General features: G+C 47.1%; 3 protein-coding genes across 13 annotated transcripts in view; 1 reads left to right on the forward strand and 2 right to left on the reverse strand.

Annotated features, from left to right (window-relative positions):
- Positions 1-11,971, reverse strand: part of LOC124051157 (calcium/calmodulin-dependent protein kinase type II subunit beta) — a 29,004-nt gene extending 17,033 nt beyond the window's left edge. For 6 of the 8 annotated variants that reach the window (XM_046374180.1, XM_046374178.1, XM_046374176.1 and 3 more), the window contains exons 1-6: positions 11,058-11,971; positions 7,966-8,060; positions 6,914-6,973; positions 5,071-5,125; positions 4,482-4,547; positions 1,734-1,806 (exon numbers count right to left, since the gene is read on the reverse strand). In XM_046374180.1, the coding sequence (XP_046230136.1) occupies positions 1,734-1,806; positions 4,482-4,547; positions 5,071-5,125; positions 6,914-6,973; positions 7,966-8,060; positions 11,058-11,119 (411 nt within the window). In that variant the 5' untranslated portion in view covers positions 11,120-11,971. The remainder of the gene's footprint in view (positions 1-1,733; positions 1,807-4,481; positions 4,548-5,070; positions 5,126-6,913; positions 6,974-7,965; positions 8,061-11,057) is intronic. The other 2 variants (XM_046374182.1, XM_046374181.1) reach the window with 2 other exon arrangements.
- A 1,214-nt stretch (positions 11,972-13,185) lies between these two features.
- On the reverse strand, positions 13,186-17,425 carry nudcd3 (NudC domain containing 3). Of its 4 annotated transcripts, none has more exons than XM_046374187.1 (7): positions 17,326-17,425; positions 16,383-16,613; positions 15,780-16,081; positions 15,110-15,242; positions 14,883-15,026; positions 14,608-14,796; positions 13,186-13,980 (listed from the first exon to the last, which is right to left on the reverse strand). In XM_046374187.1, the coding sequence occupies exons 1-7, from the start codon at positions 17,341-17,343 to the stop codon at positions 13,870-13,872; spliced, it is 1,128 nt and encodes a 375-aa protein (XP_046230143.1). In that variant the 5' UTR covers positions 17,344-17,425; the 3' UTR covers positions 13,186-13,869. The 4 variants fall into 4 exon arrangements, with proteins under 4 accessions (XP_046230143.1, XP_046230145.1, XP_046230146.1 ...); XM_046374189.1 differs by lacking the exon at positions 17,326-17,425 and adding an exon at positions 16,917-16,941; XM_046374190.1 differs by lacking the exon at positions 17,326-17,425 and adding an exon at positions 16,860-16,902.
- mrps24 (mitochondrial ribosomal protein S24) lies at positions 17,029-19,115 on the forward strand. Its single transcript, XM_046374191.1, has 4 exons — positions 17,029-17,212; positions 17,861-17,938; positions 18,143-18,254; positions 18,434-19,115. The coding sequence occupies exons 1-4, from the start codon at positions 17,171-17,173 to the stop codon at positions 18,715-18,717; spliced, it is 516 nt and encodes a 171-aa protein (XP_046230147.1). The 5' UTR covers positions 17,029-17,170; the 3' UTR covers positions 18,718-19,115.
- The last annotated feature ends 39 nt before the right edge of the window (positions 19,116-19,154 follow it).

Below are 19,154 nucleotides of genomic sequence, written 5' to 3' on the forward strand. Positions count from 1 at the left end.
TGATGAACCAGCTGCCAATCACCTTCTGACTCTAGCAGAGGTGGCACTGAGAGGGACCAATCAGATTTGAGGGGGGCAGGTGTCACATTTTGCCACACCCCTGAAGCTACCTTCCCTTATTTTAGCTTTAGAAGAAAATCAGAAATAAGAGTGTGACAGACCACTGAGACGAAACCAGAATAGAATAGAACACACACACACACACACACACACACACACACACACTGAGAGGCTGAGACAGACAGATGGGACTAAAAAATGTGCATCAGCCGTTTTTGTCCTTTGTTTACTTGAGGAAGGCCAAACACAGCTTGTCTCCCTGTAACCGTCATGTCTTTCCTGCTCAGAGGCTGATGTAACAGCAATCTGACAAACATCCACACACACACACACACACACACACACACACACACACACACACAGGGACAGCAGCTCCTACGGCCACTTGGTGCTGGCGGTGATTGATTTGTGCCATGAGCCAATAATCCCAGAAGCAGCTGTGAGTTGTGCTCCAGCTGCAGGACCGTCGTCATGTCGCCCTCTGCTGGCTGATTGTAAAACTCAGTTGGAGGAAGTTTGACAAAATAATGAGGATCTGGTACCAAAAAAGTTTCAAAAGTCACATTTCATGCCAAGAAGCAGAGATTTGTAGGACTAGTTTGTGGTTTGTTTAGCCCACTTTCATGTCTGTATGTGTAAGTATGAAGCTACAGGCAGCAGGTAATTAGCTTAGCTTAGCATAAAGATTGTTAGCAGGCTGAAATTAGAAATTGGAATTTGTCCAAATTGTTTGTCCAAACATGTAAAAAAGAAAATAATTTTAGTGATCAACTTATTAATTCACTTTGAATGCCTGCGTAAACGAAACACTTTGTTTTTAGTGCTAACGTTAGCATGCTAACAGGCTAAGGTGGTGAAAACAGTAAAAAAAAAAATTCTCCCTGCTAATCATACATGTTGTATGAGTTTTACAATCAATAATAAATTGTTGTTAAAATGTTGACTTAATTTATTCTTCAGCATTTTTAAATATATTACATATTTACTTAATCGCTGCATCATAATTAAAGTGTAAGTTTAAATGCTGGTGTTTTATTCGTAGAAAAATTATAATTGTAATTTGAATACACATATACAGAGTTGTCAATTATTCATTAACTGTTAATATACATTATGTATATTTAAAAGAAAGAGCATATTGATGATTTATAACGTACTTATATCGGCCTACTGTATACCAGCATGTTATAATGTATGATAAACTACTCATTAATTGTTTACATAGATGTCATTTTTAACCACACCCACAGGTGATGTCACGGTGCACTGAGACGCCTCACAGTACACGCTTACATCACGCCAGCAAGGCGAGAGCTTCAACCCCTGAAGGTCAGCAGGAACAAGACGTCCAGCTGCTGTCCAGCTGCTCTTTCACCCAAAGGTGCAGTCAAAAATTCTTCAAAAATGCCACTCTGATAACATGAATGTAGCAGCTACGTTCACACACATGCACAGACGTTAGCTTAATGACACACGAGACCGCACACACTCGTGCAGGGCGTGCACGGACATGCTAGGTTTACATACAGGACGTCTCACTGCACTTACCGGCCTTCACGCTGCGGTACAGCAGTCAGACGCCGACAAACAGACCAACAGACGCAGACCAACTTTAAACCCCTCCCAACACACACACAGATACACACAAACACACACCCCTGCAGGTGACTCACCTTGAGGTCTCTGTGTACCACCCCCATCTGATGGCAGTGGAGCACGGCCTCCAGGATCTGCTGGATGCAATGACTGCACGCAAACAGCAGGGGGAGCAGGTTAGTCTGAGCACATTCAGCCCCCAGCTGTCACATCCATGCAGAGGCAGCAACGTCTCAATACAGGCCAGTGCAGACTCACACAGGCAGAACAGAAAGTGTGAGGAGTGAACCTGTCTGAACTACTGAGGGAGTGCACTTTGCTATTTTCTCTTTTGAAGACGGGGCCAAACATTAGTCAGGCAGCGTGGGAGTGAGCTGCAGCTCCGTGTGGGCGCCGTTGTGTCTAACCTGCACATTCTCCTGTGTAATTTATTCAGAAACGGCAGCAACACCGCCTTTGACGAAACATTTTAGCAGGTTTCGGAGCATCCGAAGTGGACGCTGCTCTGCTGTTACTCCACCGAACTCCACGCTCTCTTTCATGCTTACTCACTCGCACCCACACCATCTCTCTCGCAGAGTGTGGCGCTCGGCCTGCGAGCACCCGCAGGAAATCACAATTCTAGCTCGGACCGTCTAAAATAGTGCAACAAGAGTCCCAAGAGCAAAACCTGAAGACAGACGGACTGACAGACAGACAGACAGCAGGCACAGGCAGGTCGTTTTAAGTCACAGGCAGGATGTTAATACATGATAATAAAACACGAGCCTTGTGAAGGGCGACCCTTGTGCAGAGGGTGCAGAGCAATGCAACACAATGAGACGCACACGCACACACACACACACCTTGAGGTCCCTGTGCACTATGTCATGTTGGTGGGTGTAAGACACACTGTCTAGAATCTGATGGATACAGTGACTGTGGAGACAAAACAACAAGGTGAGGAGCAGGGAAACCAGGCAAAGAGACGACAACACACAGCAGCACAAGGAGAAGGCAAACGTCTGCCAGGAGGAGCAGGAGGAGCAGGAGGAGCAGGAGGAGCAGGAGGAGGTCGTCTGCACAGTCGGTCCACCAGAATCACCGCCACCTCCGACCGGATACGCTTTGTTCTCATCTAAAGGTTTTGAGATTTCTGTCACCAGCCAAATACTGTGGAGCTAAGAGAGGAAGACGTTAGACTCATCCCGACGGCTGCTTCCACCTGTGTGTGTTATGGCATCGACTGACGCATGTCAGCTGACGCGACGCTAGGGGGCGCCACCATTAAAGAGTCGACAGCCATGTGCCCCCCTTTCTGAGGCTGAGGTGCTTAAACTGTGCTGACGTCTGTGACCAAGAGAGGCCAGAGGAAGTTAGATTGTGATCCGTTTGATCACAGCTACAATCTAAACTGTGATCTTTTTTCTCAGTTTTGAAAATCTCAGTCTAAAACTATAACCAAGCAACAACAAGCTCCTCATCCTAATATTCAAGCTGGATCTAAAAGGGTCAGATCGCCCACCGCCAACAGTGGCAACGCTGGGGTTTTGCAACTTCAATTGGCCCAAAGATTTCGTCTCCTCCTTCACATTGGACCGGAAGCTGACAGATATCTCAAAACCTGGACACATAAAACCAAATCTCTCCGTGTGGCTGGATAACACTGCTGTTTAAAGGAGAAAATTTGGGTGAACCTGCCCTTTAACAGGGTGGAGAAAGACGGGAGGGATGGAGGGGTTCAGTGTGCAGATGGAGTACAGAGAGGAAACTGTCAGTGAGATACTGTTGGACAGTAATCAAGCCATGCTAATCACACACCCACACGCAAACACGTAGCGTGACACGCACACACACACGCACACACACACACACACACACACACACACACACACACAATGGGGGAGGGTGAAGGCAGATGAGAGGGCAGAGAAGAAAATAACAGGGAACCTAAAGCTAAAGAACACAGAGGAAACAAACACAAACTGTCAACACGCTGTGGTGTTCGGCTCCGTCACGTCGAGCCCCTCATCCAAACTGCAAATCCACTATGGAAGCGCTGATGTTCTGCCAGTGTGGGGTCTCCTGACTTATTCTGCTCAGAACAAAACGTTACTCACTATTCATGCTGTTTCCACAAACAGGAGCTTGTCTAACCTCATCACATTATTTAAGACTTTGCATTAGATTCACGACGGTTTGCATTCACGAACCACAAAACAAAATGTGCCTCCTCTTTAAATCATCCTGTGCTTCACTGCTGATCAATAACCTTTCTCTTCTACGTGAAAAGAACCGGAGCCCCCGCGCAGCATGGAAAGCTAATTTATAGCCCCGAGTGTGACGACAGGTGGGGTGATGTGATATTCGGAGGTGGGACCAGGAGGGAGGGATGAGGAGATTTAAGGCGAACCGAAAGCAGCTGGAAAAAATTCTGCTTTTGCTGCATGTCTCATTCTACCTCCTTCCCTCCTGCGTTTAACGTTTCAGTCCCCTTCCTTTCTCCTGTCTGTCTCTCGCCTCCACAAACCGCCTCCACAGTCAAAGTGATTTAAGTCTGCCTCCTGAGGGGGTTACAGCGTGGGCATGTGTGCGTTTTGTGCATGTTTCCATCTGTCTGTAAATTCTGACGCCGGGGGAAAACTCCTCGACCTCCATCGCAGTTCAGTTCGCTGCAAAACTGTGCGGAGCCATTATCCGCCAGAGCGGCAGCCTGCAACGCCAAACAGTCAGGGCTGCCTGTGTGCTAATGAGAGGAGCTGAAACTGTCGGGGCCGCCGGAGGACTGCAGAGGCTGGAGGACTGACACATGGAGGGGATGAAGAGGAGGATCGCAGGGTGTTTACCTGGCGTCTGCTTCACTGTAGTACTCCCTGGCCACAATATCCTCGAACAGCTCGCCTCCTGTCACCCTGAGACACGTAAAGACGAAGGTTAAAACGCCACATCGTGCACATGCTCTCACTCAGGCAGCGCACACACACACACACACACACACACACACACACAGGAGGGGGATGTCCTCATTAGGGGGAAACCCCGGCTGCAGGATTCACTCCGACTGGGTTGCCATGGAGACTGGCTCCAGTGCGGGGGAGTGTAACTGAGTGTGTGTGCTACAGTGGAAGCCGCAAGGATGGAGGTGGGGAGGAGGGGAGGGATGTTATGTAATGGGGGGGAACTGCCTTGGAAACGAGGAGGGGATGAGGAGGAAGAAGAAGACGAAAAGCAATGAAGAGAACGCAGATCCGACGAAGGACAGTAAGGGAGCCTAGAGGAGACAGATTGAAGGAAGGGAGGGAGGGGTGAAAAATGAAGCACCGGGGGAGACGGGGGGAGGAGGAGGGGGACGAGGAGGAGGAGGGAGAGCGGCAGAGTGAGAGAAGATGAAAATGAAGAAGAAGAGGCAAGCATGGAGGAGAGAAAGCAACTCACAGGTCGAAGAGGAGGTAGTGGAAGCCCTCCTCTGAGATGCTGTCATGGAGGCGAACTGCAGGAGGAACAGGAAGAATCATCAGGAACCATTTAACACACGCCATTTCACTGCATTCTGTCCACCTGGCATTTGCCACTATTCACACACATTTCATTTAGTCTTAAGTGCTCAGACGCACCAGCATTTTAAAAGGCCAAATCAATGCATTCGAACAGAAGGAAGGAAGCCATATTGACTTGGATGTGTTATTTAACCTCTGAGTTTGAACTGCTCCACAAAAGAGAAAAGGTTTCCACACAGTCACGAGGCGGGAGCTGATGGCACAAATACGTTTGTGTGGGATTAGTTTCCTGTGTTAGCGACAAACCTGCAAGCTAACGGTAAGCAAACTATGTGCCTCAGAGAGCTTTTCCCCCACTTCAATAAATCTTTATTCAGTGATTCTGAGAACCAAACGTCAGGAGGACACAAGCAGCACAGTACAGTGGATACAGACTGACGGGACTGACTAGCGCTTAGCCTTTTAGCGGTTAGCTCACCAGCTGCAGTGGCTTCAGAGGGCGCTAGGGGGCGAACAACCATTCCACAAGGGGGCGATGCAGGTGTTTTGGCTTCACTTTAGGGGAGCTCTCATGTCGTCTGTCTTCATATAAAGTCAACAGTCTTTTTAAAGTGTTTTTAAACTTTTAAACGAAGAGGCAAATCACCCAATAATAATCACAATAATGTTGACTTGTACCCATCAATAAGATTTCTTTCGCAGCAATTGAAGCATATTTCACTTGGACTTTTACCAAACTGCAGCACAAAACCATGACGAACTTTCCCTAATTAAAGAACCTTAACTCAAAAAGCATGTTTCATTAAACCAATGTTCATTCAGCTCAGCAAATGCAAAGAAATTCCCCTTCGTTCATTTAAGAAGAAATGAAACCAGGAGACTCATTAGAGGACCAAATGCAGATCAGTGCACCACAGGAAATAGTCCCCGACGAACGCAGCATTTCCTCTGGTTTCAGTAACTTTTGCTAAAAACAGATGTAGCCAGCTGATTTAGGAAGTTACTGGGACGTTTTGTAAAAATGAGAGTATAAACACAGCAGTGAAAGAGGAATAATCGTGCTGACGGCACTTCCTGTTATCGATCGAAGTCCACCTAAAGGTCACAGTTTGATCTCCTGATCCGACACAGTGAACAAAAAGAGGCAAAAATATGATCCCAACATGACTTGTTGTTGGTTCTTTGGTGTTAACAATAAGAAAAACACCTTTAATACACATTTGTTACTTACTACCTTGTCATGGCTGTAATTGCTTCAGATTGCTCGTGTTTCTGTTTCACTATGTGCAATTTCACCATGAAAGTCATCACTGCAAACTATTTTCATTATCAGTTAATCTGCACTTTATTTTTTTTAAAATGGAATGCTTGTCCTAAAAGTCCAAAGATATGCAGCCTGCTGTCACGATGAGGCAAAGGAAAGCATCAAATCCTCACTTCAAAACCCAGAAAACTGGAGGTCTGCTTCAACCCCCAGATGTTAACATCTGGCACTGCACTTTGACTTTTTTATGCTATTTATCTTTATCCCATTCTAGCTTTATTTTTGTCATTTTGGGTGAACTGCTCCCTTTAAGTCTAAAGTAACGCAGTCTGAATTGCCTTGTTGAAAAACTGACTTATCATGCCAGTTGAGTCATAAGCAGCTCTGGGGTCGCAGACGTTCTGTTTGTCACAGGAAACCCATGACAAGGCGCCACAAAGCGTTTCTGAGAAGAGACGCGTGACCCACATCTCCTCCAAACCTGCGATCTCAAAGAGGAAACAAAGCAGAGTCTCACCGATGTTGGGGTGCTTGAGCAATCGGCAGATCCTGGCTTCTCTCTCCAGTTTCTGATGGTCTACGAGACAGTCAGACAAAGACTTCAGCATCTCAGAATGAGACAAACAAGCGCAGATGTCAGGTGTGGACAGGAGGACACTCCACAAGTCAAAAGACGCCTCATGAAAACCTCATTTCAGTTCAAAGTGAACTTTTCTCTCAAGGTGACTGACAAGGACACACACACGCACACACACACGCACCAAAGACTTCCCTGCACACATCTGTGAGAACAGCCTGAGGGCCACGTTTGGCCCAGATGTCCATTTAACCCCTCACTCGAGACAGAGGAGGAGAGGAAACGAGGGGACAGGAGATTAGGAGACCAAGAAAGGAAGTAAGAGGAGAACAGAGGAGACAGCAGGAGAGGAAGTGAGCAGATAAGAAGCAGGAAAAGAGGCAAGACGAGATGGACGTGCAGGACTGTTCGTTCCAGCACGTCGTTCAGGTCAAAACTAAAATGTTTGTGTGGTCTTCAACTCCAGAACGAACCGGAGACAAAATTATTAGCGAAGGTGGTGTGAGATTCCTTAGCTGTAAACACACCACTGCTGCTGACGCATTCGTCCTGCATTTTATGAGCATCATATTGGGAGCAAAAGACATCAAACACACAGCGACACGAGACACGGCCCTTTAAAGGGACACTCTGTAGATATTCTGTCACAACCATCACAGCAACGCGTGGCTTTGAATCTGTTTTCTTAACATTTTGCTCAGGAAAAACATCCATTTCTGTCATCCTTTTTGAAGCCGTGGATTCAACAGACCATCTGACTGTAACCGTCATCTGCCTCTCTCAGAGGAACAGACGTGGAGGCTTCACACGCTGGAATCAAACGCTCGCTAAAATATGCTAATGTGAGCTTTCAGATCTGGGACGTACACACACACATTCACACACACACACGATGATGAAATCCCCCACGATGCCTCTGCTTGTTGCTCACGAGCCCCTGAAAACACACGTCAAAGCACGTTATTTCTGTTTCTGCCGCTTCTTTCTCTCACCTCTGGCCGACAGCTTTTTGGTGTTGATGATTTTGGCGGCGTATTCTTGGCCCGTGCAGAGCTTGACACAGCGGCGCACCACCGAAAAGGCCCCCCTGGGAAACAGAGACAGGAGACAGGAGACAGGAGGAGACGGGTCAGCTGCCATATAAGCTTTGTCAGCATCAAACAGCCATCTCAGCTATCAGGCTGACCTCCCAGCAGTCCTGAACTCCCCGGTGCTCTTGAACCACCCTGATCTGAATGCCTGATACACATGAATCTGCCTTTTGCTGATTACACAATAAAAACACAGCTTATAATCTAAAAACCTAAGCTTTTCTAAACAAACACATTATTGCTATTATTAGCAATAGCATTATTATTTATATTTTGATGGCATTCCGACCTGCATGCTAACAATGCACTGTTGTTAGCAATTCTCAGGCTGAAATTCCATTTCTACTGTATTCTGTGTTTCAGACTTGTATTAAATAAATAATTCTGATTTGAATTTGATGATTTAAATCACAAGCTAGTGAGAAATTACTCCGTTAGCCGGTGTAGTTAGCCACCGTCGTTAGCTAGGCCTGCTAATTCAAAACCAAGAGTGGCAAAAGAAAACAAACTTGACTTGACTCAATGTTTGATTAAACAACAAACGGGTAAACTTTAAGCTAAGTAACATTAGGCTGTCAAGTTAGCTGGCTGATGCTGCTGGTTGATGCAGCTAACACTCGTTGGCCTAGCGAGTCACTCATCGTCGTGTCCCTACTTGTGACACCAGTGGACACTGATGGATGCAGAGAGGCCACAGCGCCCCCCTGTGGTCACACCTGATTCATCTACATTCAACTTGAAACAGAAGCCAGTCTTACAGGCTTCTTTTCTCGACGACTTGAACAATTTCACCGATGTGAGTGGCATAAAATGTCAAGAATTAAAGGAAGAAAAGCAGCGTTTCAAGGACAAGTACTGTGAATGTGTGCGCTGGAGTTCTTAGGGCCACATTTGCTCATCAAAGCCAGCGGAGACAAACAGAAATAACCACTTCTGTCAATTCTCAGAGCTAATTTTATCTCACCTCAGTGTCGTTACGCAATGCTGCACTCACCCTCCCCTCTGAGCCCCCCGCCTCTCTCACGAGCACTCCAACACGCATACATTATGAGGAGACGGGGGGAGTAAGCATGACACCCGCTGACACTCCGGCCGAGTGCGAGGGAAGGCAGCGAGGCCTCGACATGACAGGTTATCTGCGGGGCAGGTGGGTGTCGCGAGGAGGAACCACTGAAAGGCCGTGTACTGCAGTATTTGAATATCTATCTATGAGGTGCAGATCCTAAGTTATTCACGGCTTAAAGGTGTTGAAACCTGCATTAGTCCATTTTTCTGCCGCCTGAGCTCAGCCAAAACAAGCTGTAAATAGCATAACATACTCAAATCTCCACCAACCAAGCTGTCGGTGTTTGGGTTGCATTGTGGGTCAAGATGGACAACATAACAGGTCCCCAAAAGTGAGGCCAAAACATCTGGAAGGCCCCCTGGTGGCTGGCTGCGGTATGGCTCATAAACTCCTACCCTTCCATGTTAGCAGATGGGACATGAGCCAAACTAAACACTCGAAGTACTCGTCAAATAAATTTTTCCTAAAGATGGCGTCTGTTGTTTTGACATTGTCTGTCATCACCAGAACAAGATGGCAGCACTCACATCCGGGATATTTTGGCTTCACTTTTGTGGAGGAGAAAGAGGAGGAGACTTTGTTCATTTATATGTTAATGGTGGAGACCAAAACAGAGCTAAAACAAAGTTAATATTCAACTTAAATCAAGTGGATGCGCAGATAAGCCACTTGCTTATTTATTGTTCTCCATATCAACTCAAAAGGTCATGATGCGTCAGTGTTGCTTTCACAACTTGATTTTACTGCCCACAAGTGACCAAAAAATCAGTTAAGGGCCCTGAAATAAAATATCTAACCCAAACTAACAAAACAGGGAAACATTTGGCATTTTTGCTTAGTACGCGAAAAAAAACTAATCAAATTAAAAATCTATTAATCAGCTTTAACTGAAGCCCAAGCACAGAATTCAGGGAGTGGTGTTCATCAGCCAAATACTCGACTTGCTCAGTTTCTCCCATCCTTACATCTGCATCTCACACACACACACACACACACACACACACAGAGAAAAAGTGACAACACCAGCAAAACAGCAGTAAAGCTCTGTTATCAGTGAGGGCAGCTGCTGCTACTCCAGCATCTCTATTGTCTTAAAGTCATCACATCCCACGCACTGAAGGCTGGAGATCCCAGCCTTCACAAAAGAACTCAAATCAGTCCGTAAAATAAAACATCAACACAGGAACTGAAACCATCCACAGCACTGAACTTGTTTTTTTCCTCCTGCCTTCACTGCTGTGGAATAAATGTTCCTGTGAGGCAAACATTGCAGAGAGATCCTCTCTACCCACGCACAACCTGACAGAGACACCGAGTCCACTTTGCATCTACCCACTGTGGCACCCGAAGCCTCTTCAGTCCCTCAGATCGTCTGCAGCCACACTTTCTCTGTTTGGTTTTTCTAGCACAAGACACACCTCATTAGACCAGCAGCAGCTTCATTCTCTGACTTCCCCACTAAGCTGCGCGCCACTGTGATTAAAGCCAGCTGATGATGAGGGAGCTTAATTCCGACACATCAGCCTTTCCCGGATATTAGGGCCTGTTTGTCCCTAATTAGCCTTTGGGCAGCGAGGGGAGGTGCGGGTGGAGGAGCGGGTGGAGGTGCCCACAAGTGCTCCTGGGCTCGTGCATTTTCATGCAAAATCGAACTATCCGGTGGCTCCTGCTTTCACAGAAGTCTGCTGCTGTTTCAAATGAAAACGAGAAGCCGAGCACTGAGGGATTAACACGGTTCGGGTTTTGGAGAATCTCATTTGAGAGGTGCGGGAGAGCTCCGGAGCAGCGTGCGTTTTGTTTTGGAGGGATGGAGCTGCATCCATCACCGCGGAGGTGCGGACCTCCATCCCTCGTGCCGTGCGCGCTTAGGGACGGGGTCATGCAGGCGCGAGGCTCACCAAAGCGTAGTATTGTAACAGCGGCTTACTTGCCAAGCTCCTCGTACAGCTGGTATTCATCCGTAAAACGCGTACAAGTTGTCGTTGCCATGATGTTTCCTTCCTCGGACGGGTGAGGGAGTCCGAAATGCGCGGTGCGTCGCTGCGGACGGGAGGACCTCTGGGTTCAGTCTCCGCCCACCTCAGACCTCCGGACGGTTCGGCTGCGGCCGGGCGCGCGCGCTGTCACACACACACACTCACACTCACACGCGCGCGCTGTCACACGCGGTCCCGGATCGGGCTGTGGGTTCTCGGCTCTGCCAGGCGGGGAGGACGCGCTCCTTAAATACCCCACGGACTGCTAACGTGAGCTCACCACATGACGTGTTCCTCCGGAATCTGAAAAAAACAGAAAGAAAAAGTGAAATCGAAATCAGAGAGTGCGCTGATTGGAGAGCGCAGCTTCTGATTACATGTTCTTATCAATCACGTAGTGGAGAGAAGCCTGCAGCCCATAATGAAATTACTGCACTTGAAACTTTCTGGGGCCGCCAGGCTGAATCTATTTAAAGGTTTTCACAAGGAAGCAGCACTCAACCAAAGGCTGAAGAGAGAGACTTCAGGGCTTTTCTTATGGACGCACTGCAGTTACTGCATCCCACTTTGAAGCTGGACATCAAAAACCTGAAAGTTTCCTCCTCAGGTGTGGCCAGATGAACCTGTCAGGGGGTCCTGAGGCTCGGCCCCCCTCTGACCCGCCCTGTTCCTGTCCTCCGTGCTTTGTGAAAACCCTGTAGCCTCAAAAGTCCCATCAATTACAGTGAAATGAAACATATCAAGATGGTGGACGTGTCTCCACTTGCTCCCAGTGCACAAAAGCGAAGCCTACACGTCCCCGACACGAGCGCTGCCATCTTGTTCTGGTGATGTCATTTGGAGCCAGAGTGTGTGCAGCAGTGACCGGGAGGTGGAGCCTCAGTCCTGGGAGCTGCAGTCCTCACACTAAGCGCCTGACTCCACTCTGCTCTTTCCATCTTCCTCTCATCACTACATCATCCACTCCACCTTTCCGGAGTGGAAAGATGGAGGGCTGTGTTGGCGAATCTAATGATGGAGCTGAAGTTTTCCGGCCTTGTTGACAGATGCAGAAGAAGATGACTGGAGTCAGTGGGGAGGACACGTTTGCTTTGTGTGTCCACATGAGACTAATGTTAGTATTCCTGAGTAATTTATGCAGTAACAAAGTGAGTAATCGGGCTCAGAAGACGAGGCCTCTTATTCAAAATGGACCCGAACTGTTTTTCAGTCTCTTTCTGCTCTCCAACACTTTTAAACAAACTCACTCTGGAGCTCATAAGCTGCATTTCATCTGTTATGGTTTTATTCACAGTAATAAAAAACATTTTTAGTGCTTTATCTCTGATCTCTTCTGAGCTGTGAAGGTTTCCGTTGGCATCTTGGTACCTCATTCATTTGTTGCTACTGATCAGTGAGCGTCGATGGAAACTAACGCAGTACATTTACTCAAGTATTGTATTTAAGTATAATTTTGAGGTACTGATTTGAGTATTTCAGATTTAAACTGCAGTATGTTACTTTAGATGAAGTGCAGACGTGCAGATTCACCACCGAGTGCTGATGTTTGTCCAGCGTCTGACTCTGAAATCGTTTTCTGTGAGCTTTACTTTGAAAATGTGGAGAAAGCGCAGACTCTGAGGTGCGAAGCTTCTAATGAACCACACGCTCAGCTGCTGTCACGTGATCCAAGTACATTTTTTATTTCATCATGCTGAGGTCACATGACGACACCTGACCAAACCATCTGCCGATGAAGACTTTGAGATGCGTTTAAAGACTCTGGAAAAAGTCAGCAAGTCGGCCTTTCGTGAAAGGAATCAAATTTGTACTTCCAATGTCCAAGACATCAAACAAGTCTTTTATTTAACAGCTGATGTTTGTTTGGTTGTGAAGCAGCTGAATCAGCTGAGCAGCAGCAGGTGCTGACATCGAGCTGCGTTTTCTCTGTCCTGTTATTGTCCATCTGCCATTTTAATTCTGACGGATAACAGAAGCATCCAAACCGGCTGAACCCTGTGAGCAGAAGTCTGTCTTCATCCACCTGTTTTATGTGCATTTTTTAAGTTTGTGCATGAAGAGGAAATGTCCAAAACTTGGCAAATTTGGCAAAAAAGTTTTTATGTTTGATGGAAAAGTTGGTGCATCAATAAAAACGAAACAGACTTACATGAAGTGTGTGCCTCCCAGTGAGGAGCTGATGACTTCCCATCTGTAAGCTTCCTCACATGAACACGTTAAACACAAACCTCACGTTTCCATCATGTCCTCCATGGACGTACCAAAGTCCAAGTCTAACTTTCCTGCTGAAATCCAAAAAGTTGTCTGGCTGCCACATTTAATTATCCGCTGATGAATCATTTCCTAATGACCACACCGCACTGCCGGATGGAAACGCATCACAATTGGAATTTCAGCTAAAATTTGCATTTGGATGGAAACTCGTCTACTGAGAGACGACTAAATGCTCAGCGGTTTGGAGAAGTGAGAATAACAATGAAAAAGAATCACTCAGTAGGGGAGACAAACTTATAGGCACTATAGAGTTATTAAATAAAGAGCAAAACAGTTAAAGTACAAATCAGATTTCATGCTGCCAAAACCTCAAATTAAAGTCTGATAATACGACTCGTCACAATCTGAACGTCCCTCCCGCCCGCTCGCACAAAAGCAAATCTGCAGCTTCACTTCTGCTCTGTAAGTTACTGACAGGCGGCAGGAAACGGCGGACTTTACTGCAGCGGGCTGCGTCAGTAAACTGGGACTGGGAGTTCGAGCGTGGCCTCAGAACTGCACCGCGCTGGGCGGGATGTCAAACATGGAGGGGTCGAACTGCTGCCCTTTGAACGGCGAGCCTTCGGCGTCCCAGCCTTTCTTCAGCATGTCGTGCACTTTCTGTGGAGACACACAAGATAAACAGGCATCATTCACACTAACAAAGACCACAGTGCCACCTAGAGGTGAGTCAAGCTGCTGCAGTACACCACCAGAGCAAACAAAAACTCCTCTACACAAGAATTAGAAGAAGACTTAAGTTTACATTTTCTCTCTACAAAGACCTTTGACTTCAAAACGGCATCACTGCATCGTTTCATCCTGCGAGAAGTTTGTCTGAGTTATCGTCGTGATTAGCGCACAAAGACATACTGCGTTCACCAGGACGGGACAAAAGTACAGACGGACAGCCGGAAACAAGACACCGCTGGCCACCGGGGTGGAGGCATTAAGAGATGTGACGGCGCTTCCTCTCACAAACCAGGCGCCAAATATCACACGAGCGTCCTGCCTCTTCCTGCACACATACGGAACCTTTATTTAAAGTCGTTTACGTGTGGATGACAAAAGTAACCACGTGGCAGTCGGCTTCCTCCACTGAGCCGATTGCTTAAATCTCGTGTGAACGAGGAACCTGGCTCGAATCCCCATGCTTGGTCTGTACAGGCAGAAATCTAAAGAGTGACCTGCTGCGGGTCTGTGTGGATTCACAGCAACCGGGTCACTACAGGGCATGTGGTCTCTCACCATTTCATGACTCTGTGGTCTGCCCTGCAGCTTCTGGTGGTAGTCGAAGGTGAGTCTGTCCAGGACGGCGTGCTCCTCGTCATCCACCGTGGCCATGGAGCGCTCGCGGTTGATCTGGTTTATGTCGATCTCCTTCTCTCCTTTCAGCACGGCGTTCCACCAAACCTCTGAGGTCTTACTGAGTGACAGCTGGAGGTCAAACACGGAGGGTTAAAGCAGAAGCTGTTGATTTAGAGGTGACTCACACTGACAGAATCCAGCGTGTTTGCACTCACGAGCACGCAGCTTCCGGGTTCCAGACTCCACAGAGAGTTTTCAGTGTTGATCTTGTGAGTGAATTCTCCCTCCATCAGTGTTTTCTCTTCGGCTCCCTCCCTCACACACACTCTGAGGCTGCCGGGCTGCAGACTGACGCTGACCTGAGGACAGCCGGTGGGACACGAGGATGAGACACGGCGGTGGCGTTCCTGTTATGTCGGGTGGTGGGATGGACGGTGCTCACCTGTCGGCCTTTGACGACCGTCTTGGGCACAAACACGCGGACCTCCACGTCGGTGTAGTCCTGAGACCAGTTGTAGTTGTCTCTGACCGCCCCGTTGTAGCTGTCGGGGTCGGACTGAAATTTATCCTGATATCTAAAACACAAAAACAGACAAAATCATTTACTAACCAGCAACATGTGAAATGTTTTGTGCTCTAAAGCTTATCCGAATGTCTTCTTTTGAGGGTTTCAAATGAAGTGCAGAACGTCTGTCATCATATTTTATGATGTTATGCTACATCAATCTTTTTTAAAGAAATTGTGGCTTTTCAAAGCACAATTCAAATGTTGCTTGAGAACGAGAAAATCAAAGTTTTAACTAAAGCTTCAAACTGCTCCATACAGCCCTGCTTCTTTGTTGGGATTAAATAAAAATATTGTTTTATAAAAACATGTAACCTCTGACCTCATCCATCTATCTACCCAACCTATCCAAAAAACTGCTAAACACCTGCTAAAGGTAGCTAGCTTAGCATAAAGCTAGCTAACTTAGCATGTCTCTGTAGTTACCACCAGAGTTTCATTCTGAAGAATTTCAAGCCATTTGGTGGTTAAGCTTTAAACCTCACAGTGTCGTAACAGCCCGGAGCTCAAACATATTTAGTTGAAGTGGATGCTGGAGTTCACTCACTCCTCTGTCGGCTTTCTGCTGGCTGCAGCCGCCTGGTCTCCCTGAGCCGACTGGCCTGAAGTGCTGCTGCTGGCCGGCTGAGGGCTGGCGGTCTCTGCAGCCGACGCGACCCGCACATCCGACGAGGGGCTCTGGGTCTGTGGCGCCTCTGTGCTCTGCTCCTCCGTCCCGTCCGGGGGCTCGGCGGTGATCTCCAGCTCTTGGACTGCCGGGGGGACACATCGACTCTCCTCTCTCTTCTGCAGCTCGCTCAGCTGCCTCTCCCTGTCGTGATCTGACAGCTTCTCAAACAGCTTAAATGTCTGGGAGGGAACAGAAGGTTACCACAGCTGAGGTGAGCTGCTGCTGCACTCATACGATCCCTTTGGAGGAAGTGCGGGTAGCCTGTGCTGCTGCTGAGCTGTACTGCATTGTGCTGAGGTGTTCATTTACATCCCTACATGTCTGCTGGTGTCAACATGTAAATATCACAATGGCTAAGCTATAATATCCTGTAGGAGGAGATGAACTCTAACAGGCAAGTTTACGTTTTTGTACACAGGTGCGCAGACTGCAATTTTAACAAATCCCTGTCTACCATGTTGCCAAGCTGACAAACTTCACCTTTAACACCATCTTCTCCGCCACGCCGGGTGGGAAGCCCATCTTGTCGTTGGGACTTGACAGCAGGCGATAAAAGTCGGTCTTGCGGTACAAAAACCCAAAATAGACCTGTAGAAAGTCCTGGATGTTTCCAACGTGCTGCAGGATACCCAGCAGAGCGTTGTCGTACATCTCTGTCATCTCCAGCGGCGACGCCATGGCGGTTTTTAACGTTTCTCCGTGTTCACTAACCTATAATGTATACAAAATGACAATTTAATGACCCAAATACACACTCTTTGTCGACAAATACAAGTTTATAAACGAGTAGGACCTGCTGGGTAACGCTTCTTAACGCCTGCTTTCCTCCTCACAGAGAAATAATAACACTTCCGGACTAGTGTTTTCAAAATAAGTGCACAATCTCAATGTAACGAAAAGTTTAAAAACATAATCACAATTAAAAAAGACGTAACTACACAGTATTTCACGACGTACATTTTGAAAGTGCTAATAGCTGTTAGAATCAATTTATTGAGAGGAAGTTTGTCTTATAGCATTTAATTTTTCCTCTTTCCGGTTGGTGCGTGTAAATAGTCGCCCGGCGGAAACAGATCCCCGTCGAATAAAGAGTCCCAATGTACAGATATATTATAGTTGAGAAGTAGTAATTCTGCCATGTTGACACGAGTCACAAGCATTACATCTTTGCCGTTTTAATTAATACTAGAACTGTCACGGAAGTGACATAAAACATTAGCTCTGTGAAACAGCTTTAGCTTTGTACGCCCCCAACACGCAGAAAAAACATGGCGGCGTCCTTGAGCAGCACAGGATTCGTGAGGCTACTGGTAAGTAAAATGATATTTAAAGGTTCAACCAAAGCATTGAGCTCATGTTGACTTGCTCTTGTTCGTTCACCATCTGAGAGCCCGTCAGTTTAGAGGCTAACTATTTATCCTACCGTTAGCTTCGGTGTCATCTCTGACGAACGCCGTCCTTTTCGACTCCGTCTAACAGATCATCGCGGTGTCACCCATCTTCAGATTGCTTAGCAGTTAGTCACCTGCTCTCGGAGAAAAAAGATTTTAATTACCTTATTTTGGACGGCACGAATTTGTATCGCCAGGTAATAACACAGCATGTGGCATGTTAAAGTGAGGTTGGATGACATGTTGGTTCACCTGCTCCCCCGCGTCACCCGGGGAAGGTGTGTTTGTTAGCACTACATTACCCTGTGGTAGAGGTAACCTCGGTAAGAATGTGGTTTAAAAGCCTTTCATCATTTTGTATATGTTATGCTCACAATGTACATTTCCCTAAATGAATGTGTGCTCAATCATTACTTTTAAAGATTTAATGGGTTAAGAATGGGTCCTTGGCTCCTTTCTTGCAGGGACACCCTGCGGGGTGACCCCCCAGCCCTGCCACCACCTCAGCTCCACTCGTGATAGTCTTACAGTGTTTTACCGCCGTGGTGTTTCCTGTTTTCCCCGCAGAGTGCGTTTGCCAGGTCCGGCTCAGCGTGCGGCTCCTCTGGAAGCAGAAGCCTGCACGTCACCGCAGTGTGCTGCAAGGTAAACGCTGTCCTCCAGACATCACGGGAAGCTTAGCTGGAGCTGATGCAGGAGGTTTATCTCCCAAAGTCTTTTTAGTACAAAATTACTTGCAAATCTGGGATTTGCTCACATGCAGGATTGAGCTTTGCTTTACCGCAGAGGCCTGCTAAACAAAGACGCTTCTTAACATTTAATTCTCTGTCTTTCTCTTTTGTTCTCCAGAATCGAGCAGCTCGTGTCCGAGTGGCGAAAGGAGACAAACCTGTGACCTATGAGCAAGCACTTGCACCTCACCACATTGGCCACCGTAAAGGATGGCTGTCACAGCACACCAGTGAGTTGCGACTCCTCCTTTACATATTTTATCTGAAATTTTCCAAGGGTTGTGTTTACACGCACTGCAGTGGCTTAAAGCCTGCACCAAAGATGAAATCGCACACAATTCACTAATAACTGATCAAAGTGGATTTGGTACGGTATGCCTCAGGACCGCTTTCCTTCCTGTTTTCCCAGGTAACATCACAGGTGAAGGGGGAGCGGCTGAACGTACGGTGGAGGACGTGTTCATAAGGCGTTTCATGTTCGGGACCTTCCACGGCTGCCTGGCCAATGAGGTCGTGATCAAACGGCGCGGCAACACGCTCACAGTGTGCGCTTTAATGCTACAGAAGTTAAAGCCACAGAAGTTTTACTTCTTAATAGGCTACACAGAAGCACTGCTGTCGCACCTCTACAAATGCCCCGTCAAGCTGGAGGTCCAGACCCTGCAGAGTAAAGCTGTGTACAAGTACCTGTGATGGAACTGTGTGCTAAAGCTGCAGGTGTGCTCCAGAGGTGGTGTGTCGCCAGGCGGATTTCGCTCTTGTGCGAGATGGCGACTTTGTTCCCGTCACCTGCTCACGCTGACACGGACTTCGGTTCTGAATTTACCCCAAAATGGACGCCATCAGCTTTTCAGAGTTTTCAGTGAAACAAACCCTCAGAGTTAAAAGAAACACAATCACTTGTGTGTCATTGTAACATTATGACTGAGTGTGTGTGTGTGTGTGTTGCTCTTCGTTATCTAAAGGTGAAATCGGCAACATATGAGCAATTTTTTTTAAGGAGGCTAATAAACAACGTTCATCTGTCAGCCGTTTGTTTTTCTTTCCTCTAAATGTCACTTGAATAAAATTAAACTGGCAGATATTTTAAAGTATTCCTACCTTTTGCTCATCTTTTTTTTTGTTTTGTT

Source organism: Scatophagus argus, chromosome 20, assembly GCF_020382885.2.
Source record: "Scatophagus argus isolate fScaArg1 chromosome 20, fScaArg1.pri, whole genome shotgun sequence".
Taxonomy (NCBI): domain Eukaryota; kingdom Metazoa; phylum Chordata; class Actinopteri; family Scatophagidae; genus Scatophagus; species Scatophagus argus.